At 46.1% G+C, this 25,275-nt stretch overlaps 1 protein-coding gene across 1 annotated transcript; it reads right to left on the bottom strand.

The window, feature by feature from the left end:
• Positions 1 to 547: 547 nt before the first annotated feature.
• On the bottom strand, positions 548 to 23,908 carry LOC140720795 (uncharacterized). The gene is given in 5 exon segments (XM_073035642.1): positions 548 to 1,592; positions 1,756 to 3,231; positions 13,585 to 13,612; positions 14,137 to 14,541; positions 22,439 to 23,908. Coding segments are annotated over 5 exon segments (3,837 nt in total). The 5' UTR covers positions 23,731 to 23,908; the 3' UTR covers positions 548 to 956.
• Between the last annotated feature and the right edge of the window lie 1,367 nt (positions 23,909 to 25,275).

Genomic DNA, 25,275 nt, shown 5'->3' with positions numbered 1-25,275 from the left:
CCTCCCTGGGTTATCTCTCCCTTATCTGAAGCAAATATTCCAGTCCAAGTATGTTTTAGTTCCATCTCTTTCTCTCTCATTAGCAGCCTGGCAAGAGTAACGGTTTGTAATTCTCCCAAGGGAGGGGGACATGGGCAACCCTGCACCCTTCTGCCCATCAGAGCTGTTCATCCTTCGTAACAATAGTAACTTAAACAAGATAAACAGAAGTTAACAGTATTATGTGTATATATGTGTGTAAATAAAACTCCCAAACTATTGAGCTCGGGGGAATCAAGGCTTGGAGTCTTGAGATGGTAAAGTATGAAAGTTCAGTTCAACCATGGAATAGGTGATGAGAGAGATATTTGTAATCCAGGGTAAATGTCAAGAGAAGGCAATTATGTCGAATTCCACAGGTTCCATGGTCGTAAAACAAGAGAACAGTCACTGTAGATTTTATCTGTCATCTTTCCAAATTCACATACTAATTATCACCGAAAGTGACTTGTCACAAGGGGTATCGACTTCAAATGAATTACCACACCACACCCAGGCAAGGGTTGACACATCAGTGGTCTTCACAGGATACCCCAAATCAGATCCACTCCTATAGCTCAAACAAGGTAACAACCACACATTTGATGTATGCTGAATTGATAATTAACCCACCCTTCTAGGCATAGGAGAATTCCAAACAGTGACCCTTGGCCACTAGTTCCCTGGTTTCGATCCTTCCATTTTTCCTCCTTCGTCTACGTCTGACTCTGAGTGTCTGTGTCCTCAGTTAAAACTAAACAAACTGCGAGCGATGTAAACAAGCTGCAAGTCAGACTGATTCACCTTCTTAATCTCTCTCTCTCCCTCTCTCTCGAAATAACAGTCCACAGCAAACAAAACCTAGGGATTCATAACAACGGCCACTCCCCATTGTGAAATGACTGGTATGCCAGTAGTTGAGATGACAGAGTGAATCCTTACCCACATTCTAAGCAGGTGAACAGCTTCTCCCCAGTGTGAACTCGCTGATGTCTCTGTAGTGTGGAAGAGCGAATGTATCTCTTCCCACATTCTGAGCAGAGGAACGGCTTCTTCCCAGTGTGAATTTGTTGATGACTCCGTAGGTCAGATGACCGAGTGTATCCCTTCCCTCATTCTGAGCAGGTGAATGGCCTCTCCCCAGTGTGAACTCGCTGATGACTCTGTAGGTTGGATGGATCAGTGAATCCCTTCCCACAGACTGAGCAGGTGAATGGCTTCTCCCCAGTGTGAACTCGCTGATGACTCTGCAGGTTGGATGGATCAGTGAATCTCTTCCCACAGACTAAGCAGGTGAATGGCTTCTCCCCAGTGTGAACTCGCTGATGACTCTGCAGGTTGGATGGATCAGTGAATCTCTTCCCACATTCTGAACAGGTGAACAGCCTCTCTCCAGTGTGAACTCGCTGATGACTCTGTAGGTTGGATGAATCAGTGAATCTCTTCCCACAGACTGAGCAGGTGAACGGCCTCTCCCCAGTGTGAGCTCGCTGATGACTCTGGAGTTGGGATGACTGAGTGAATCCCTTCCCACATTCTGAGCAGATGAATGGCTTCTCCCCAGTGTGAACTCGCTGATCACTGTAGTTGGGATGACTGAGTGAATCCCTTCTCACATTGTGAGCAGATGAACGGCTACTCCCCAGTGTGAACTCGCTGGTGTCTCTGTAGGGTGGATGAATGAGTGAATCTCTTCCCACAGACTGAGCAGGTGAACGGCTTCTCCCCAGTGTGAACTCGCTGATGACTCTGTAGTTGGGATGACTGAGTAAATCTCTTCCCACATTCTGAACAGGTGAACGGCTTCTCCCCAGTGTGAACTCGCTGATGACTCTGAAGGTTGGATGAGTGAGTGAATCCCTTCCCACAGACTGAGCAGGTGAATAGCTTCTCCCCAGTGTGAACTCGCTGATGTCTCTGTAGGTTGCATGACAGAGTGAATCTCTTCCCACAGACTGAGCAGGTGAATGGCCTCTCCCCAGTGTGAACTCGCTGATGTCTCTGTAGTTGGGATGACTGAGTAAATCTTTTCCCACATTCTGAACAGGTGAACGGCTTCTCCCCAGTGTGAACTCGCTGATGACTCTGTAGGTTGGATGGATCAGTGAATCCCTTCCCACAGACTGAGCAGGTGAATGGCTTCTCCCCAGTGTGAACTCGCTGATGACTTTGTAGTTGGGATGACTGAGTGAATCCCTTCCCACATTCTGAGCAGATGAACGGCTTCTCCCCAGTGTGAACTCGCTGATGTCTCTGTAGGCTGGATAACTGAGTGAATCTGCTCCCACAGTCTGAGCAGGTGAATGGCCTCTCCCCACTGTGAACTCGCAGATGACTCTGTACTTGGGATAACTCAGAGAATCTCTTCCCACAGACTGAGCAGGTGAACGGCTTTTGCCCAGTGTGAACTCGCTGGTGTCTCTGTAGGGTGGATGAATGAGTGAATCTCTTCCCACAGACTGAGCAGGTGAACGGCCTCTCCCCAGTGTGAACTCGCTGATGACTCTGTAGTTGAGATGACTGAGTAAATCTCTTCCCACATTCTGAACAGATGAACGGCTTCTCCCCAGTGTGAACTCGCTGATGACCCTGTAGGTTGGATGGATCAGTGAATCCCTTCCCACAGACTGAGCAGGTGAATGGCTTCTCCCCAGTGTGAACTCGCTGATGACTGTGTAGTTGGGATGACTGAGTAAATTCCTTCCCACATTCTGAGCAGATGAACGGCTTCTCCCCAGTGTGAACTCGCTGGTGTCTCTGTAGGGTGGATGAATGAGTGAATCTCTTCCCACAGACTGAGCAGGTGAACGGCCTCTCCCCAGTGTGAACTCGCTGATGACTCTGTAGTTGAGATGACTGAGTAAATCTCTTCCCACATTCTGAACAGGTGAACAGCTTCTCCCCAGTGTGAACTCGCTGATGACTCTGCAGGTTGGATGGATCAGTGAATCCCTTTCCACAGACTGAGCAGGTGAATGGCTTCTCCCCAGTGTGAACTCGCTGATGACTCTGTAGTTGGGATGACTGAGTGAATCCCTTCCCGCATTCTGAGCAGATGAACGGCTTCTCCCCAGTGTGAACTCGCTTATGTCTCTGTAGGCTGGATAACTGAGTGAATCTCTTCCCACAGACCAAGCAGATGAACGGCTGCTCCTTTGTGCGAACTCGCTGGTGATGCATTAGGTCAGATGACTGAGTGAATCCTTTCCCAGAAATTCAACAGATGATCAGCCTCTGCCCAGTGTGGTGTGAACTGACTGGTGTGTCCACAGGTGGGAAGACCAACTGAATCTTTTCTCACACACAGAACAGGTGAATGGCCTTGCCCAGTGTGAACTTGCTGATGTACCTTCAGTTGAGATGACCGAGTGAATTATTTCCCACTGTCTGAGCAGGTGAAAGGCCTTCTTCCTGTGTAAAATGATGGGTTGCCAGTTGGTCAAATGACCGAGTGAATCCCTCCCCACAGTCTGAGCAGGAAGGATGGTCGATAGGATCCCTTGTTCCACTTCTTAAATATCTAGACAGAGACAACAAAACTGGTGTGCCGTGTTTGTGCTTCCTGGAGACAAATTCCTTCTCGTTTTTAACCTGTAAAAAGATTTACAAAATCCATCAATGGGTTTAGGACAACATTTCAGATGAGATTACATGAGTTGCCAAGGTTTGATCTGGTATCACACTGATACAGTGAGGTTCAACACAAGTTGGAAGAGAAATCATCTCCTGACTAGGCAGAGTGCTGGTATCTGGAATGACCATCAATTCCCTGATGCTCTTCCTGTCTCTATCAGAATGGAGCATTTCTGCCATCTCCAATTTGAGCCTTAGTTTGACTCTCTCCATTGGTATTATTCCCTGTTCCTGCTGAGCAGCATGGGTGCCTGGCCCCACATTAACTGAAACAGTCTCACGCAAATAGTCTTTCTTGATGTGCATCTGGGATTTTCTTTTATGTATTATTAATTTAAAGTGCCACAGTTTTAACGCCATATAAAAAACTTCCTGCTGAGATGAATGGTTGGTCCGCACAGCTGTTAAAAGAACTTAGAGTGAATTTTTGTATTATTGTCACAGTCATAGAAAATTACAACACAGAAACAGGCACTTTGGGCCATCTAGTCTGTGCTGAACTATTTAATCTGCCCACTCCCATACCCCTACCATCCAGGTACCTACACAAAATGTTGAAATCGAGCTCGCATGCACCGCTTGTGCTGGCTGCTCATTCCACACCCTGATGACTGTCTGTGTGAAGAAGTTGCCCCTCATGTTACCCTTAACATTTTACCTTTCACCCTTAACCCATTGCCTCTGGTTGTAGTTCCACCCAATCTCAGTGGAGAAAGCCAACTTGCATTTACACTATCTATGCCCCTCTATCACAATCAAATCTCCCCTCAATCTTCTACATTCCAAGGAATAAAGTTCATACCAAAGTGCAACAACTCACACGTGTCTGCATTAAATTCCATTTTCCATTTCTCAAACCATTTTGCCAGCTGGTCCAGATCACACTGCAAGTTTAAATGCTTTTTTGGCATTGACTAGATGGGCCAAAGAGCCTGTTTCTTTACTGAACTTCTCCGTGTTTCTATGGCAGAGAAGCTGGCCAAACTTGTTTGGAACGGAAAGGGTAGGAGTGACAATTGAGCAGCAGTGGCTGGAGTTTCTGGAGCAATTCGGGGCCTGAGTGATTCCACAGAAGTGGAAGCATTAGAAAGACAGGAGGACACAACTGTGGGTAAAATGAGAAGCCAAAGTCAACATAAATGTCAAAGAGAGGGCAAACAAAAGAACAAAAACTATTCTGAAGCTTTGAGAAACCAAAAGAAGACAACAAAAAAAGTCAGATGAGCTCAGTGCATGGAATCATGACTTGTAGTCATTAATGGGTCTCAGTAGCACCCAACAGTCTGAGGCATTTAGATGAACAAAATATACGAGGCTTCAATTTCTCTTCAAAAGCAAGGTTCCCTGGACCAGTTACCTTTCAACTTTCATTTTGGCAGGCACATACAAACTCTGCATCCTCAAAAATTCACATCTGAAGGCCTCCCACTTACAGGTACTCCTTTGCCAGGAATCAACCTGTCCCAAACCACACTTGTCAGATCCTTTCTGATACCTTCAAAATTGACCTTTCTCCAATTTAGAATCTGAACCCGTGGTCCAGACCTCTCTTTTTGCATATTTACTTTGAATCTCATGGCATTATGATCACTAATTTCTGTCACCAGCCCTGATCATTTCCTAACAGCTTATTGCTCACTTCTACGTTGGGAAATCTACGTACTGATTAAGGGCACATTTGACAAACTTTACCCCATCTAGTCCTTTTACAGTGTAGGAGTCCCAGTCAATATATGGAAAGTTAAAATCACTTACTGAATCAACCTTTGTTTATTGACATGGCCTACAATCTACCTACAACTTTGTTCCTCTAAATCCCTCAGACTGTTGGGTGTAAACAAGTCCCAATAATGGCTACAATATCATAATTCCCTGTCCTGAGCTCATCTGGCTTTCCTACGATGCTTCTTGCATTGTGATATACACAGCTCAGCACATTCATCGCACCAGGCTCAACCATTTGATTGTTGACTCTATCTGAGGTCTAAACAACATTTGACTGGTGTAAAGAAAACAAACTCTCCCACATTGTCATAAAAACAAAGGAGCTGATTGTGTACTACAAGAGGAATGGAGACACTCTAACCCCTGTTGACATCAAAGGATCTGGGGCTGAGAGGGTGAACAGCTTTAAGATCCTCGGCATAAACATCACCAAGCATCTCACATGGTCTGTACATACCGGCTGTGTTGTGAAAAGAGCACAGCAGCACCTCTTTCACCTCAAATAGTTGAAGAAGTTGGGAATGGGGCCCGAAATCCTGGTGACTTTCTACAGGGGCACAATTGAGAGCATCCTGACTGGCTGCATCACTGCCTGGTACGGGAACTGTACTTCCCTCAATCGCAGGACTCTGCAGAGAGTGGTGCGGACAGCCCAGCACATCTGTAGATGTGAACTTCCCACTATTCAGAACATTTACAGAGACAGGTGTGGAAAAAGGGCCCAAAAGATATTGGGGACCCAATTCACCACAACCACAAACTGCTCCTGCTGCTACCATCCAGGAAACGGTACCACAGCAAAAGGACCAACAGGCTCCAGGACATCATCTTCTACCAGGTCATCAGACTGATTAATTCATGCAGATACAATTGCATATCTATGTTATACTGACTGTTCTATGCACAAACTATTTATTATAAATTACTATAAATTACACATTGCACATTTAGATGGAGATGTAACGTAAAGACTTCTACTCCTCATGTATATGTATGTAAGAAAGTCAATTCAATTCAAATCACCCTCTCCACTATCTGTCCTGTCATTCTGGCTCCCATTCCCCCTACAAATCATTTTAACCACATCAGCACCCCCCCTCCACCACCTTACTACTAGGATATTAGTCCCCTTCCTGTTCTGTTCCCCTAACTAATGAATCCCCTATCACTCCTTTGACTTTCCTCTGCCAGGTAATCCCCCCCAATAATTTCTAAAGTGTTCCACCTGTAGCTGCCGGGGATGGCCACAAGAGTGCTCTGCGATGGGAATGTAACCTCATTCCCCTTCCTGACTCTCACCCAGTTTCCTGTGTCCTGCACCTTTGGTGTAACTCACCTCTCTTCATGTCATATCTATCACCTCCTCCAACTGCTGGATGATCCGGAATTCATCCATTTCCAGTTCCAACTCCTTAAAATGCAGCTGGATACACATCTTGTAGGTGAGGGCATCAACAACACTGGAGGTCTCCCCACCTTCCCACCAATGTCCCCTCTAATTTGTAATGACAAGTGTGCACATAAATCATGTACCATGTATTTTTTTTTTACCCAGTGACAACGTGTGCACAGTGAATTTTATATAGAGAGGTATTCATTTTCACAGCTAGCAAATCACTGTCGATAAAAACTTTGATCTCCTCTGGCTTGTATCGAGTTCATCTGCACTCTCACACAGCCTATGTAGCAGGCCTATAGCGGGTTATGAAGGATTTTCTCGCCAGATCTTTTGCACACTGTCCATATGTGACTTGTTTGCTAAATGACGCTTTAAAAAGTCAGATTTCCAAATTTCACTCCACTTCTTCCCATTTGCAAATTCTCCAGCAACTTTTGCATCACCACAATACAGACAGGTAACAGCAGTTTCTGTGTTGTACATAAATATTTCCCTTGAACCCTCTCCAGATGACTGACGGTGATGAACTCGATTATGGCAATGCCAATGAATGTGAAGGGAAGGGTAGAAGTCTGTCCCATTGGAGTCTGGCACATTTGTGATGTGAAAGTTACTTGTTGCCAAGGGCAAAGGTTTTTGATATTACCATGTACCCAGAGAGAATGGGACAAAACATGTTCTCACCTGTAGAAAAGTTCAGAACAGGAGGAGGTAGAACAAGCAACACACACACACAAAATACTGGAGGAACTCAGCAGGCCAGGCAGCATCTATGGAAAAGAGTACTAATGCTGAGTTCCGCCGGCATTTTGTGTGTGTTGCTTGGATTTCCAGCATCTGCAGATTTTCTCTTGTTACTGATTGGAGGTAGAACAAAGGTAATTTTCTCTGCTGCTGATGCAAAAGATTTTGTTCCCTTTCTCCGAGTTCCTAATCCTTGCATTTAGACAGCTGGAACTCAGCTCTGTCTGAGAGATCCATCGGTTCCCATTCCCTCATCAGCCGGAAGCTCCCCGGGGCCCGTGTACGGATCGTGGGTCTGAGAGAGAGGGAAGAGAGCAGGACTGTTCCGGGATTGCTGGCCACGGTGACCGGATTTCACAGGAATCGTCCTGAAGTCGGTGTTTAATATAAAATCGGAGAGAATCGATCTTACCTGCGCCCGAGATTTTCAAGGCCTGCAGGGTACTGCGCGCATGCGTGATACTCGGGGACGTTATCAGCCTGACGCCTGCGCATTTCATCGGTGCTTTCGGGCCGGCGAAATTTTTAACGCACCGCATTATGGGTAATTAGGGTGCCATTAAACATTTCTGCAAGCACCGGTTCATTGTCCATACCTCATTTTTTTTCGTGTGTATAGAAAAATCAGCAGCTGTTTTAACGCAAAAAGCGGCTCCCATAAACAATATACTCAATACCAACGTGTATCTAATGCCAAAGTAAAATGCAGTTAAAAAACACAGGAGATTCTGCAGTTGTTGGAAATACAGAGACGCACACACACAAAATGCTGGAGGAACTCTGCAGTTCAGGCAGCAACTAAGCAGAGGAGTACACAGTCGAGACATGCTGAAGGGGCTCGGCCTAAACATTGTCTATTTATTCCTCTTCACATTTTCTGCCTCATCTGTTGATTTCCACTGGTATTTTGCAGAAATTAACCACCTTTTTTTCCGGTCAACCAGTTTCCAAATGTTTCTGATGTTTCTTTTGTAGTCATATCCTGCTGGTCTGATTCCTCCTCCTCCTCGTAAACTCTAGACCCCATCTCTCTCTGGAGCCCCTGACTCAGGCTGGCAACTCTTCGGTTTCTGACTCTGCACCATCGAAGATTCACTCGCTAGTCTGCTGTCAGACTTTAGAGGCGCAACGTGTTACGAGACCGCAGGTTCTTTTACTGTGAGTGTCGCTTAAAGTGCCTGAGTGAGGCGGGGCTGTGACGTCACACACAAGCTCCGGCAGCCTGAGGGAGCGGGAGAGGGAGAGGGAGAGGGAGACAAGCTGTTGGAACTTCAGCGTGTGACTGCTATAGGCTGCAACTCTTCCATGCCCAAAAGGTTGGGTTGATCTGATCATCGGCACGCAGTGCACAACGGATGTGTGACTGTCACTTCGTATCATCCATATGTGTGGATTTGCTGGAGAATCCCGTGGTATCACTTTTGTTGGCCCTTACCTGGAATCGGGGTGTTCTGTGGTAACCAGTTGAAGACGATATTCCTGTGACTGTCACCTGGTGATATTTCTAAGAGGATTTCGGAACTAATCGACGGATAAGATCTTCAGCGACTGTTGTTTCGTTTACCCAGCGTGGAATGTGTGTGGAATTCTTCGTAATTGCCTTCTCTCTACATGTTCGTGTGGATTTACAAATCTCTCCTATCACTCACTTTTTCCGTGGATTACTGAACTTTTCTATTTTACCATCTTAAGACTTTAAGCATTGTTTCCCAAGCTTGATAGTTTGGGAGCTATATATACGCATTACGCTGTTAAATTCTGTTTATTTCGTTTAATCTTTTATATTTGGAGCAGATACTAATGAAGATAGTGGTTTCAACATCGAAACCAGACTCCGTTAGTGATCTATTGCTGCTGTTACGTAACAAATCCAACAACCCAGCTGTCTGAGGCACAGTCCTTTAAAATTGGTGAAAATGACCCAACACGTTGAAAAGAGCAGGGAAGAAGGAGTTTAACCATCTTCGTCCAGAGCCCTGAAGAACGTCACAACCACAGTGAGCTCATCGTCTTATTCAGCCCGGAGAAAATCATGCAGGGAATTCATGCAGGTGTATAAGATGATGAGAGGCATTGGTCGTGTGGATAGCCAGAGGCTTTTTCCCAGGGCAGAAACGGCTAACACGAGGGGGAATAGGTTTAAGCTGCTTGGAAGTAGGTACAGAGGAGATATCAGAGCTAAGATTTTTTAGAGCAAAGAGTGGTATTTGTGTGGAATGCACCGCCAGCGACGGTGGTAGAGGCGGATACAATAGGGTCTTTTAAGAGACTCTTAGATAGGTACATGGAGCTTAGGAAAATAGGTGGCTATGCAGTAGGCATTTTCTAAGCATTTTCTAGAGTAGGTTACATGGTGGGCAACCTGTCATCTCAGGGAGAGTGAGAGGGGAACGGCAAGGGTAGATTTTGATATTCTGATATGGGACAGAAATATGGGCAGGGACCAGATGGGCCGAGTGGCCTCCCTAGTTTGCTTCGTGAGTGTGGTAGAGACAATAAGTACCTGAGACACGGGATTTCATACAGAACTGATTTATCTTTCACAGATCCACAATATTAAACACCAGTCTAGTTTAAGGCTAACATCAGCAGAACAGACTCCTCCAATGCTCAGTGACCAGGGTTCAGTCCTGGGTGCGATGAGCAGCCGCAAGAACTGCAGAATCTGACAGTAACAGTCCCTCATGAACCTGCAGCTGCCTTCAGTCACCGTGATGGTTAAACATTTAACACAGGACTCCGCCTCTCGCTCATGGACATGTAAGACACAGTCGATTTCTGTCCGCCATTAATCTCTCCCTTTTCAGACATAAACTTTGAAATTTCAACTTTATTCAGTGGGATCTGTAGAGCAACGGTTATAATTATGGCCCCCAGAGAAACAGAGGATTCAGGTGCTGCGTTATTTCCATTGGTGCGAAGCGATGTCAATTACTCATTACACCCAATAGTACAGGCGAAACAGCCGAGAGATCGTCTCCCCCGCTTCCTCGGCGGGATAAACCTCAAAGTAAATGTCCCGCTTTTTGATTTCTTTTCATTTCTTCCCGCTTCTGAAGCGTCCCCTGCGGCCGGAGTCTGATGTATCGCTGAGAGGTAGGAGGAGAACACTGGCCGAATCCCCGGGGACGGAGGGAATGAACCCAGCAGGGAAAGGAAGGGGGGGGGGTTGCATTTTATTGGAAAGATGGAGTGGTGGCGAGCAGAGGGATTCACCACATTGGGGGTCAAACCGGAAGTCTATTGACCTACAAGTGGGGCCAATGGTCCGAGCAAAGTGGGGGGCGAATGGACCAGTCCAAGGACTTATTGAATGACAGGACGGTTTGGAGGGGCCGAGTGGTCTTCGTCTGTGCTGGTAGTCCGTCTGTTTAAAGACCCTTCCTGGGCCTGTAAGATGTCCCAGTGGGTGTTGTAGGGACCAATACTTGGAACCCAGTTGTTCCCAAACTGTGTCCACTATTTGGCTAAGAGACCAAATCCAACATTTCCAAATCAGTTATTGACACAAAATGCATCTTCATAGAAACCGTACAGCACAATTCAGGCACTTCAGCCCACAATTCTGTGCCGAACATGTCCTTAACTTAGAAATTACCTAGTGTTACCCATAGCCCTCTAGTTTTCTAAGGTCCATCTACCTGTCCAGGAGTCTCTTAAAACACCCTGTCGGTTCAGCCTCCAACACCGCCCCCGGCAGCCCATTCCACACACTCACCACTCTCTGTGTCAAAAAAACTTTCCCTCTCATGTTAGCCATTTCAGTCCTGGGAAAAAGCCTCTGACTATCCACACGATCAATTCCTCTCATCACCTTATACACCTCTATCTGGTCACCTCTCGTCCTCCATCGCTCCAAAGAGAAAAGGCCGAATTCACTCAACCTATTCTCATAACGCACACTCCCCAATCCAGGCAACATTCTTGTAAATCTCCTCTGCACCCTTTCAATGGTTTCCACATCTTTCCTGTATTGAGGCGACCAGAAATGAGCACAGTACTCCAAGTGGACTCTGAACAGGGTCCTATATAGCTGCAACATTACCTCTTGGCTCTTAAACTCAATCGCACGGTTGATGAAAGCCAATGCACCTTATGCCTTTTTAACTACACAGTCAACCTGCGTAACAGCTTTGAGAGTCCTACGGACTCGGACCCCAAGATCCCGCGGATCCTCTACACTGCCAAGAGTTTTACCATTAATACTATATTCTGCCATCGTATTTGACCTAACAAAATGAATGACCTCACACTTATCAGTGTTGAACTCCATTTGTCACTTCAGTCCAGTTTTGCAACTTATCAATGTCCTGCTGTAACCCCTGACAGCCCTCCACACTATCAACAACACCCCCCCAAACTTTGTGTCATCAGCAAACTTACTATCCCATCCCTCCACTTCCTTATCCAGGTCATTTATAAAAATCACGAGGAGTAGAGGTCCCAGAACAGTTCCCTGAGGCACACCAGACATACAGACAGATATCCTTTATTGATCCCGAGGGAAATTGGGTTTTGTTACAGTCACACCAACCAATAATAGTGTAGAAATATAGCAATATAAAACCATAATTAAATAATAATAAATAAATTATTCCAAGTGGAATAACACTCCAAGGGAGGAGTTGTAAAGTTCGATGGCCACAGGCAGGAATGACTTCCTTTGACGCTCAGTGTTGCATCTCGGTGGAATGAGTCTCTGGTTGAATGCACTTCTGTGCCTAACCAGTACTTTATGGAGTGGATGGGAGTCATCCACTAGTCCACCAGTAATAGACCACTAGTCACCGACCTCCATGCAGAATATGACCCGACTACAACTATTCTTTGTCCTCTGTGGCAAGCCAGTTCTGGACCCACAAAGCAATGTCCTCTTGGATCCCATGCCTCCTTACTTTCTCAATCGGCCTTGCATGGGGTACCTTGTTAAAGCTCATCTGAAAATCCAAGCAAACAACATCCACTGCCTCTGCTTTATCTATCTTGCCTGTTATTTCCTCAAAATATTGCAAGTGATTTGTCACACATGATTCCCTGCAAAGGAATTCTGCTGACTTTGTCCTACTTCATCATGCCTCCCCAATTACAGTACCCAAAAAACTCACCCTTAATACACCCGAACATATTCCTGACCACTGAGATCAGACTAACTGTCCTATAATTTCACTGGACAACAATTTTGTTTTTTCAAAAGTGTTGCTTCCTCAGAATTTTTTTGTTTATGATAAACAGCTTGAAGATTAACACGAATATAATTTAAGACTACTTGTATCACGCAGGAATTTGGAAAAACGACAAATTAACTGTTATTGAATATATTGTCTTTAATTGCATAATGGTGCTGCTGCTTTGCAATAGTGCAACCAAGTAAAAAAATATTTTGTTAATGATTTTCATTCGTACTCAGTGTCTGAGGCTTCTCGCTTAAGTGCCCAACACTAATTTGCAGCACACGAGGAGGAAGATGGGGAATCTGTCTGCAGTGAGGGGTTGGAGGGAGACTCTTTTGATAGCGAAACAGTGGACATCCTCACCCCTCCTGAGAAATCCTCAATTATACCTGTGAAGGAGATCAGAGAGTTCATTCTCACCTCTGAGGGTGCAAAGCATCGGCCTAAACTAACCTCGCTTCGCTGGTTTAGCATGCCGAGGCTGGTGAAGACCCTGCGAGTCATCCTCAGACGGAAGGGGAAGGGGAAGAGGAATGCTGTGTCGGGGAATGACAGGCGGCAGCTGAAATCCTTTCTGGATGACCTGGTGAGGGACATCAGAGAGGGAAGCAGCCTCGTTCCTTCGGGAGACGGTGGGTTACAGGGTGGCGTTGGCACCACTCGGGCCCGGAAAGCAAAGAGCATTTTTGCTTTCTTTCTGGATAGTGCGACTGAGGGCGCCTCCGCTCTCACTGGGAAGGGTACTGGTGCTGAGGCCCAGTCTGCTCCCAACATGAAGCTCACTGTAGCTGGTCTAAATTTGAATGGTAGCTGGGGTTCTCTCTGAAGATAAAACACTCTCGCAGTCTTCAGTGATGGGAGGTATACGGTGAGTTTCCTGTAGGGAACCCATACCATCCCGGGGGACGAGTCCGCTTGGCCCCTGGAGTGGCAGGGAGGGGTATACATGAGCCACCTCAGCTCCAGCTCTAGCGGGGTGGCGATCCTGTTGGCCTCGACCTTCCAGCCGGAAATGGTAAAAGCTCAGGATGTCGAGCCCGGCCGCCTGCTCCATCTGGCTGTGCGCCTGGATGGTGAACCTCTGCATTTCATCAACGTGTATGCCCTGAGGGGCGGGGTGATGCGGACGCGCCTATTCCCTATTCCGTCAGCTGTCCACTCTACTGAGCTCCATGGATCCTGGGGGTGGGGACATCAAATGTACCTTCGAGGTGGGGAACCTCTGCAGTCTCCAGCGCGACACAGCGTCGGCAAAGAAGCTGAAGGAGTTAGTCGGCCCCTTTGACTTGGTGGACGCCTGGCGGGATCTACATCCTGACTCTGGAGCCTTCTCGAGAAGGTCTAGAGGGTGGAGATTCCCGAATAGACCGCCTCTGTGTCTCTCAAGCGTACAGCTCCCCCGCGACGGCAACCTGCATGCGGCAAATCTCGTCCTCGAACCATCACCTTGTGTGGATGGAATTTGCTCCTCTGCACTCTGAGGTGGGGCCGGCTGGTGGAGTAGTGGCATCAGCGCCGGACTCCGGAGCGAGAGGTCCCGATTTCGAATCCAGCCAGATCCCTTGCACGCTTAACTCGACCTCGTAAAAATAAAACTGGAGAATGCTATAGAAACGAAAAGATCGGTGCATAAAGCTTGTCATGACGGCGCCCGATGCATTCTTCTTCTCCGGATCCGGCACTGGCGCTGTAAGACCCAGCTGCTGAAGGACAGCCGGCTCCGCGTCTCGTTCCGAGCGTTCTAGGTCGCCTGGAGGGAAAGACGGGTAACTGTTTTTATGTCGGGAGTATAGTAGGTCGACAAAGAGGCGGGGCTCTGAGATTGAGCGGTTTGAGAGAGCGTTGCTGGACCTAGTGTATTGAAGGGGTCGTGACTGTCACGTGACAGCACTGCCCACTACCCGGTCGGAAGGCACGTCATCTGCCAATCAAGGTTTGACCCCTCCTCGCCCATCAATACACTGTTACGGACCCGCAAGTTTCGTTCACTGTGGACTGTCACTTTAACAGAGCGCTTCAGTGAGGCAGGACTATGATGTTGTTCACTGACCGACTCGCAGCTTGTTTACCTTTAAAACAAGGACACAGACAGTCACGGTCAGGAGTCGGAAGAAGAGAGAGAGAGAGAGAGAGAGAGGAGCGAACCTGGAAAAGGCAGCAGTTCCAGCTTGTCGAAGCTGGGGATTTGGAACTCTGCTACACCCACAAGGGTGGGGTGATCATCGATCCGGTGCACATCGGATGTGTGGCTGTCACTCCGGATAATCCAAAGGAGTGGATATTTTGGAATGTCCTGTGGGGCGACTCGAAGTTAACCCTTGCCTGGGTGTGTGATGTGGTAACCCCTTGAAGACGGCATCCCTGTGACAGATCACTCTGGTGGTAATTCGTGTGTGGATTTGGAACGGTTCGACGGAGGATCTTCCAGCACTGATGTTTATTAATTACCACCGTGGAACCCGTGGAATTCGGCGTAATTGCCTTCTCTCTACGTTTTACCCTGGGTTACAAATATCTCTCTCCCATCATTTACTCCGTGGATGAACTGAACTTCCATGCTTTCCCATCTATAGACTCGAAGCCTTGTTCCGCCGAGCTCAATAGTTTGGGAGTTACATTTACACACACCTACACATAACACTGTTAACTTTTGTTTATCTTGGTTAAGTTGCTATATTATCAGTAGACACTAATAAAGATAGTGGTTTTAACATCCGGGCACTCCAGTGACCATTGCCGGTGGTGCCGCTAAGCTGGGGGCTCCCTGGAGTTTGAACGGGACCCGCTAGATTTGCGGCCACCGCGCCTACCCGTGGCTTCTCGCGAGCTGGTCCGGCTGTTGCTTTATGTGCCATATGTGCTGCCCTTTATCCACCCCCTGAACGATCTGGGGGAGCACCCGACACACAGCGGCCACCGGGACAAGAGGGCCATCACGGAGGCGGAGAGGTTCTGGACGATAGCCTGTCCCAGATACGGCACGGCCCGATTGTCCCATGAGGTGATCCAGATTACCAGTGTGCTCGGGACGCCGGCCAACGAGATGGCCTCACCCGAACGGCGACAGAGCTGGCGGCCGCCAGGATGGTCACCCTGCAGAATCTATAGGCCCCGGATTACCTACTGGCGGCTGATGGTGGTACCTGTGCAGTGATTGGTAAGGAGTGCTGCACGTTTACCCCTGACGTGTGGAGCAACATCACCCACTGGGCTGCTCACATTCGGGACTCGGTGGCTAAAATTCAAACATTGAGGGACCAGCTCCTCCGGCACGACACCTCATGGGGAAACTGGTGGCCGTTTGGGTCCCTGGGCAACTGTCACCCACTGGTCGATTGCATTCATTCTCGTTATCATCGCTGTGTGTATATTATGCTGTGCTTGCCAAACTATTCAGAGCACGTCTGCCTTTTTTCAGGCCTGTACAGTCACATACAGCGTTAACCTTAGAAATAGTTGAGTGTAAGACTTCCATTAAGATATATCACTTTCCTTCTCACTGTGTTACATGTAATGCTTGGCGAGTGGCGTGGATCCGAGTTATGGATTTTATTGGATGGGGGTCGTGACAGTCACGTGACACCACAGCTCACTACCTGGTCGGAAGGCACGCCACCTGCCAATCAAGGTTTGACCCCTCCTCCCCATCAATGCACACCCCAACACTGGCCCCTTTAATTAGCTTTGTACTTGGCCTCGAGCAATTGGCCTTTGTAATCATCGTAACTCTGCTGGTACAGAGCCATTGGCCCCCCTGTGAATTACCAGGGCGGGACCCTCCAGCCTTGCTGCACTATAAAGGGTGCCACGTGTGCTGGACCCTTTCCCTTTGCCATCTCCGAGGGACCACCCTACTTCACCCCAGGCTGAGAACCGTGGAACAGAGCTGGAGGAATTGTTGGTGAGCTGTGTATTGAATACTGTTGGGAGCGTTGATTACTGTCCCTAATAACATAGAGCCGAGCCTGCACAGAGACAAGGGGTGGAGAGTATCGTATTGACTTTTCCCTTGGTTGTGTGTGCGCGTGTACTTTGTCCCCAGGCGATCTTCCCACATTCATTAGTAATTGACCGTGTGTGTTTTATTGCCGATCCGACTTTCCCCACGACTGCTGTAAATTGTGTGCATGTTGCTTCAGTTGCCATTTTCCCACGCTTGCCTTCTGTAAATAAAATACTTTACTGCCAAGACTGTGTGTCCGAACTCCTTGCCTTTGAGACCTACCGAATATGTTTCCCCACTTACCACACTTGCTCACCCAATTTACATTTTCTACGTTCATGCGATATGGGTGTTGTTTAATCAGTTTGGCTTGACCAATATCTGTGTCATGTACTGAGACCGTGGTTTCCTTGGGAACATCAGGAAATAAATATTTAAACTTCAGAATTAATTCCTTCAGCTGTTGTTGTTGTTTTGGCTGCAGATGAGCCAACCTGTTATCAATGTTTCCTGAACAACGGAGTTCATTAGCCTAACTGGGACCATGTTTGGCTTGTGAAAAGTCTCAGATGAGTCAATTGTTTCATTCTCAGGGTTGCCAGATTCATATGTTTTGACAACAACACTCACAGACGGTGCCTGCCTGTCAAAAAAAAAGGCTTTATCATATTTATGTGTAACACTTGTGTTAGTTTACGTCGGTCGGGTGTTTTAATAACATAATTCACATCATTAATTTGAGAGACTATTTCATACAGTCTGTTGAATTTCGCCTGAGGTGGATTCGTCAACATTGGAAATAGGCAAGCACCTTATTCCCCACCTGGTATTTTCTTTCGCAAGCCCACTTATCAAACCAACACTTAATTTTGTTTTGAGAAATCTTTAAGTTTTGTCTTGCTAGAGTACAGGCCTGGTGTAGTTTATTTTTGAACTTCAAAACATAGTCTAACAAGTTAACATGTACATCCCCATCAATCCACTGTCCCTTTAACAAGGTCAAAGGTCACCTCACTCTGTGACCAAATACAAGTTCAAGCGGACTAAAGCCCAGTGATTCCTATACCAACTCTCTTACTGTGAACAAAAGCAAATATATTCCTTCATCCCAGTCTTTTCCATTTTCAACACTGTCTTTTATTGGCGTGTGCGTGCGTGCGTCCGATGATGTCTTTTTCAAGCCTTTACAACGCAGAGAGAGAGAGAAACTGTGTGGAACACATTATGTCTTAGTCATTGTTTTGAGGGTAGAATGAAATCTTTCTAGAACCCATGATGGAATGCGGATTATGTAATTTGTTTAGCTCCCAGTTCATAAACTACCTGCTGGAATAATCCAGATGTAAAATTACTTCCTTGATCAGATTGGATTTCTTTAGGCAAACCAAATCAAGTAAAAAAAGTTGGTAACAGCCTTCGCCAGAGTTTTAAATTTAATATTTCTGAGAGGTATTGCCTCTGGGAATCTGGATGCAGTACACATAATAGTTAGCAAATACTGATGGCCAGCTTTAGCCTTTGGCAATGGGCAAGCTCAATCCACGATAACTTTAGAAAAGTGTTCACTGAATGCAGGTATAGACCACGGTGGGCCCTCCTATCAAACTGACACTGACTTGACAAGTGTGACAGGTTCTGCAAAAGGTCACAACATATTTCCCCAAATTAGGCATGTAGAAGTATTTCATAATCCTGTTTACAGTTTTATTCACTCCAAAATGTTGACCTAAGGGCATACTGTGGGCCAAAGTTTAAATTTCAGCCCTATAAACTTTAGGAACTACAACTTGGTGAACAATTGCCCATTCCTCACTCACTGGTATAGCAGGTGGCCTCCGCTTCCTCATTAACACTCCATCCTTGAGATAATACCCTACTGGCAATTTCTTAATCTCATCATCTGAGAGAGCTGTTTCTTTCAAAGCTTCACTCTCAGGGTCTCGGTTCTGTTCTGCTATAAACTCCTTCCTAAACAGGGATAAATCTCTCTCATCAGACTTACTACCTGAATCCTGTTGAAACAATGAAGGCAGAGAAGTCCCTGACAAGTCATCATAACCTGAATCCTGATTTTGGCCATCATGGGTTTCAGAATCATGCTGCACAGAACCGTCTGCGTCGGCAGACTTTTTAGCCATACTTCGAGTTACTGCACAGGAAGGATAAATGTTAAAATCCATCTGTGGGTCGTCAGTGGTTGGTTTATTTGTCAACTACACTGCAGGAACAACTTTACCATCTGCCAGGTCATTCCCTAACAGCCAAGTAACATCTTCCACCGGTAAACTGGAGCATAATCCGATCTTAACAGGTCCTGAAACAAACCCTGACTGTGAAGTTACCTTGTGCAATGGCACAGAAACGATACCGACCCCAATGCCTTTAATAAGATTTACCTCTCCAGTGTTAGTCTCATCACCAAACTTTAGAACACTGTCTGATATAAGTGACTGAGAATCCCCAGTATCTCAAACAATTTTCACCGGTACCGGGGTTGACCCTTCCTTTACTAATACAAACCCATCTGACATAAAATGATCGAATCCCTTCTTAACTCGGTCAGAACTCTCAGTCCTTAATTGAGCCTCAACAGAATGTTCAGAACCCTGTGGGTTTATGGGTGCTTCAACATACTGAACACAGGCATTCGGGACTGCCTCCTTTTCCTTTTTCTTCTTCAGGACAGAACAATTAGCCATCATATGACCAGCTTTCTTACAATAGTAACAAGTGAGACCAGAATATTTCTCCTTCAACTGCTTCCCTTCATCCTTACTCTTGTCACTGGTCCCAGCTTCAATTTCTGGTTTACCCCTGCTACTCTTTTGGAAGCTCTTATTCTGGGTAAACTTAACCTTATGAGTTAAAACAAACTCATCTGCTAATCTAGCAGACTACTGCAAAGTGACAGCATTCTTTTCATCTAAATATGTCTTTAGGTCATCAGACACTCAGCTTTTGAATTCTTCAATTAAAACCAACTCTTTCAAGCTGTTAAAATCATTATTCACATTTTTACATGTGCACCAGCGGTCAAAACACACAAACTTCTCATAAGCAAATTCCATATAAGTCTGGTTCACAGATTTCCTCAGATTTCTAAACATTTGCTGTATGATTCTGGGACCAACTCGTAAGCTTTGAGCACAGCCTGTTTCACTATGTGATAAGGTTCCACACGGTAAGCTTATTCAGAAAGTCAGAAGGGATATTTGGCCAGGTGGATTCAGAATTGGCTTGCCTACAGAAAGCAGGCAGTCGTGGTGGAGTTAGTACATTTTGGATTTGAGGGTTGTAACTAGTGGTGTCCCACATGCATTGGTACTGGGACCCTTACTTTTCGTGATTTTTATTAACAACCTGGATATGGGGGTAGAAGGGAGGGTTGACAAGTTTGCAGATGACACAAAGGTTGGTGGTGTGTGGATAGTGTAGAGGATTGACAAAGATTGCAGACAGACATTGATAGGATCCAGGAATGGGCTGAAAAGTGGCAGATGGAGTACAACCCGGAGAAGTGTGAGGTGGTGCAATTTGGAAGGTGGAACTCCAAGACAGAGTACAAAGTAAATGGCAGGACACTTGGTAGTGTGGAGGAGCAGAGGGATCTGGGGGTTTATGTCCACAGATCCCTGAAAGTTGCCTCACATGTAGGTAGGGTAGTTAAGAAAGCTTATGGAGTGTTAGCTTTCATAAGTCGAGGGATAGAGTTTAAGAGTTGCAAGGTAATGGTGCAGCTCAATAAAACTCTGGTTAGGCCACACTTGGAGTACTGTATGCAATTCTGGTCACCTCACTATAGGAAAGATATGGAAGCATTGGAAAGGGTACAGAGGAGATATACCAGGATAATGTCTGGTTTAGACTGCATGCATTATGATCAGAGATTAAGGGAGCTAGGGCTTTACTCTTTAGAGAGAAGGAGGATCACAGGAGACATGATAGAGGTATACAAGATATTAAGGGGCATAGATAGTGGGCAGCCAGCGCCTCTTCCCCAGCGTACCACTGCTCAATACAAGAGGACATGGCTTTAAGGTAAGGGGTGCGAAGTTCAAGGGGGATATTAGAGGAAGGTTTTTTTTAACTCAGAGAGTGGTTGGTGTGTGGAATGCACTACCTGAGTCTATGGTGGAGGCAGATACACTAGTGAAATTTAAGAGACTACTAGACAGGTATATGGAGGAATTTAAGGTGGGTGGGGGATATATGGGAGGCAGGGATTAAAGGTCGGCACAACATTGTGGGCTGAAGGGCCTGTACTGTGCTGTGCTGTTCTATGTTCTATAATCAGCTGCTTCATCAATTGTCAAAGCAGAATAGGCTTGCTGAGCCTTCCACTTAATTACACTATGTAAGAGAATAGGCCAACCCTCTTTTGGCCACTTTAAACTCTGAGCAACCTTCTCAAAATACTGGAAGTGTTTATCAACCTTTGCTTTGTCAAATGGAGGTAGCAATTTAACTTCCCAACTGTCCTCAAACTTATCAGCAGAGTGTAACACTAGACCCCTTTGCTGTAATCTCTCTATCTTTTCCAGCTCGAACAGCCTCTGTCTTTCTGCTTCCTCCCACTGTTTTACTGCCTCTTCTCTCCGTTTTTCTGCCTCTCTAGCTTTAAACGGCCTCTGCCTTTCCGCAGCCTCCATCTTTAATTTTTGTCATTTGTATGGGAGCTCAAGATCACTAGGTTTACTTTCAGGAAACACCTCCAACACCTCCACTTTAAACACACCGTCAGATACATAATGTTCAGCAATTATCCTCTGCATCAGTGCCCTCCTGATTATAAATTTCACCTCAGCAAGTTTTAACCTTTTTAGCAATACTCAACAACCCAATCCTTCTGGCGTCCTCTAATGCCTCAGAGGTTGGCACTTCCAGATATCTATCAACATCCATTGCTGCTGATTTTCAACCCACAAATAAATCAAAATGGATTTCCCCAATGAAATCGATAATTAATCAATACGCCCCCAAATCTGTTCATATCCTCGACACAGGCCCCAATTTTGTTATGAATCGTACCACTTTAGAAAAGAACCAGCAGCAATAGACTACACCTGAGTCTGTTTTTGATGTTAAAACTATCCTTATTAGAATCTCATTGTAATTTAGTAACTTAAGCAAGATGAACAGAAGTTAACCGTGTTATGTGTATATATGTGTGTAAATATAACTCCCAAACTATTGAGCTCGGGGGAAACAAGACTTGGAGTCTTGAGATACTAAAGTATGAAAGTTCAGTTCAACCACAGAATAGGTGATGAGAGAGAGATATTTGTAATCCAGGGTAAATGTCGAGAGAAGGAAATTTTGTCGAATTCCACAGGTTCCATGGAGGTAAAATGGGAGAACAGTCACTGTAGATTTTATCTGTCATCGTTCCAAATCCATATATGAATTATCATCAAAAGTGACTTGTCACAAGGGGTATCCTCTTCAAGTGAATTACCACACCACGCCCAGGCAAGGGTTAACACATTCAGTGGTCTTCACAGGATACCCCAAATCCGATCCACTCCTATGGATCAAACGAGATGACAGAATTGATAATTAACCCACACTTGTGGCATAGGAAAGATCCAAACAGTGACTCTTGGCCACTAGTTCCCTGGTTTCAATACTTCCATTTTTCGTCCTCCGTCTCTGTCTGACTCTGAGTGTCTGTGTCCTCGGTTAAAACTAAACAAGTTGCGAGCGATGTAAAGAAGCTGCAAGTCAGACTGATTCACCTTCTTAATCTCTCTCTCTCTTAAAATGACAGTCCACAGCAAATGAAACATAGGGATTCAGAACAACGGCCTCTCCCCAGTGTGAACTCGCTGATGACTCTGTAGGGTGGATGACCGAGTGAATCTCTTCCCACAGACTGAGCAGGTGAACGGCTTCTCCCCAGTGTGAACTCGCTGATGTTTCTGTAAGGTGGATGAATCAGTGAATCTCTTCCCACATTCTGAGCAGGTGAATGGCTTCTCCCCGGTGTGAACTCGCTGATGTTTCTGTAGGTTGGATGAATCAGTGAATCCTTTCCCACATTCCGAGCAGGTGAATGGCTTCTCCCCAGTGTGAATTCGCTGATGACTCTGTAGGGTGGATAAACGAGTGAATCTCTTCCCACAGACTGAGCAAGTGAACGGCTTCTCCCCAGTGTGAACTCGCTGGTGTCTCTGTAGGATGGATGAATCAGTGAATCTCTTCCCACATTCTGAGCAGGTGAATGGCTTCTCCCCAGTGTGAACTCGCTGGTGTCTCTGTAGATGGTGTAACTGAGTGAATCCCTTCCCACATTCTGAACAGGTGAAACGCCTCTCTCCAGCATGAACTCGCTGATGTACTTTCAGTTTAGATGATTTAGTGCATCCCTTCCCACAGTCTGAGCAGGTGAACGGCCTCTCCTCAGTGTGAACTGACTGGTGTCTCTGTAGGGTGGATGACTCAGTGAATCCTTTCCCACATTCTGAGCAGGTGAGCGGCTTCTCCCCAGTGTGAACTCGCTGGTGTGCCAGTAGTTGGGATGACCGAATGAATCCCTTCCCACACTCTGAGCAGGTGAACGGCCTCTCTCCAGTGTGAACTCGCTGGTGTGCCAGTAGTTGGGATGACCGAATGAATCCCTTCCCACACTCTGAGCAGGTGAATGGCCTCTCCCCAGTGTGAACTTGCTGATGACTCTGTAGTGTGGATGACTGAGTGAATCTCTTCCCACAGTCTGAGCATATAAATGGCTTCTCCCCAGTGTGAACACGCTGATGTACCAGTAGGCCAGATGACTCGGTGAATCTCTTCCCACAATCTGAGCAGATGAACGGCTTCTCCCCGGTATGAACTCGCTGATGTACCAGTAGGGCAGATGACTCAGAGAATCTCTTCCCACAGACTGAGCAGATGAACGGCTTCTCCCCAGTGTGAACTCGCTGGTGTCTCCGTAGTGTGGAAGAGTGAGTGAATCGCTTTTCACAGACTGAGCAGGTGAATGGCTTCTCCCCAGTGTGAACTCGATGATGAACTTTCAGTTTATATGAGCAAGTGAATCCCTTCCCACAGTCCAAACAGGTGAATGGCCGCTCCCCGGTGTGAACTCGCTGGTGAGCCATTAGGTCAGATGACCGAGTGAATCGATTCCCATAAATTCAGCAGATGACCAGCCTCTGCCTATTGTGAACTGACTGGTGTGTCCACAGGTGGGATGACTGATTGAATCCTTTCTCACACACAGAACAGGTAAATGGCCTTGCCCAGTATGAAATTGCTGATGTACCTTCAATTGTGATAACCGAGTGAATCCATTCCCACTGTCTGAGCAGGTGAACGGCCTTTCTCCTGTGTAAAATGACGGGCGTGCCAGTTGGTCAAATGACCAAGTGAATTCCTCCCCACAGTCTGAGCAGGAAGGATGGTCGATTGAATCCCCTGCTCCACTTCTAAAATATCTGGAAAGAGTCAAGAAAACTGGCATGCCATGTTTGAGATTCCTGGAGACAAATTCCTTCTCGTTTTTAACCTGTAAAAAGATTTACAAAATCCGTCAATGGGTGTAGGACAACATCTCAGATGAGATTACTTGAGTTGCCAAGGTTTGATCTGGTATCACCCTGTTACAGTGAGGTTCAACCCAAGCTGGAGAGAGAAATCATCTCCTGACTGGGCAGAGTGCTGGTATCTGGAATGACCATCAATTCTCTGATAATCTTCCTGTCTCTATAAGAATGGGGCCTTTCTGCCATCTCCAATTTGTACCTTGGCTGAGTTGAACTCTCTTCACTGGTATTATTCCCTGCTCCTGCTGAGCTTCATGGGTTCCTGACCCCACAGTAACTGAAACAGTCTCACGCAAACAGTCTTTCTAGATGTGCAGCTGGGATTTTCTTTTACGTATGATTAACTTAAACTGCCACAGCTTTAACGCCATGTAGAAAATTCCTGCTGAGATGAATGGTTGGTCCACAGCTGTTGAAAGGACTTAGAGTAATTTTTTGTATTATTGTAACAGTCATAGAAAATTACAACACAGAAACAGGCCCTTTGGGCCATCTAGTTTGTGCTGAACTATTTAAACTGTCCACTCCCACTACCCCTACCATCCATGTACCTACACGAACAACTTAAATGTTGAAATCGAGCTCGCATGCACCACTTGTGCTGGCTGCTCATTCCACAGCCGGATGACTGTCTGTGTGAAGAAGCTTCCCCTCATGTTCCCCTTAACATTTCACCTTAAAACCCTTAGCCCATGGACTCTGGTTGTGGTCCCACCCCACCTCAGTGGTAAAAGCCAGCTTGCATTTACACTATCTATGCCCCTCTATCACAATCAAATATCCCCTCAAACTTCTACATTCCAAGGTATAAAGTCCTGACCTGTTAATATTTCCTTCTAACCCATGTCCTCCAGACTCGGCAACATCCTTGTGAATTTTTTCTGAACCTCTTGTACATTTTTCCTGTAGGCAGGTGACCAAAACTGCACACAATACTCCAAATTAGGCCTCACCAATGTCTTCTACAAGTCAACATAATATCCATTTATTGTTGTGAGTACTTTGCTTCATGAAGGGCAATGGGCTAAGATCTTTCCTTCCATCTCTATCTAACTGTGATACCACTTTCAGTGAATTAAGGACTTGTATACCCAGGTCCTT

Source organism: Hemitrygon akajei, unplaced genomic scaffold (assembly GCF_048418815.1).
Source record: "Hemitrygon akajei unplaced genomic scaffold, sHemAka1.3 Scf000047, whole genome shotgun sequence".
NCBI lineage: Eukaryota > Metazoa > Chordata > Chondrichthyes > Myliobatiformes > Dasyatidae > Hemitrygon > Hemitrygon akajei.
This window is presented reverse-complemented; position numbering and strand designations above follow the sequence as displayed.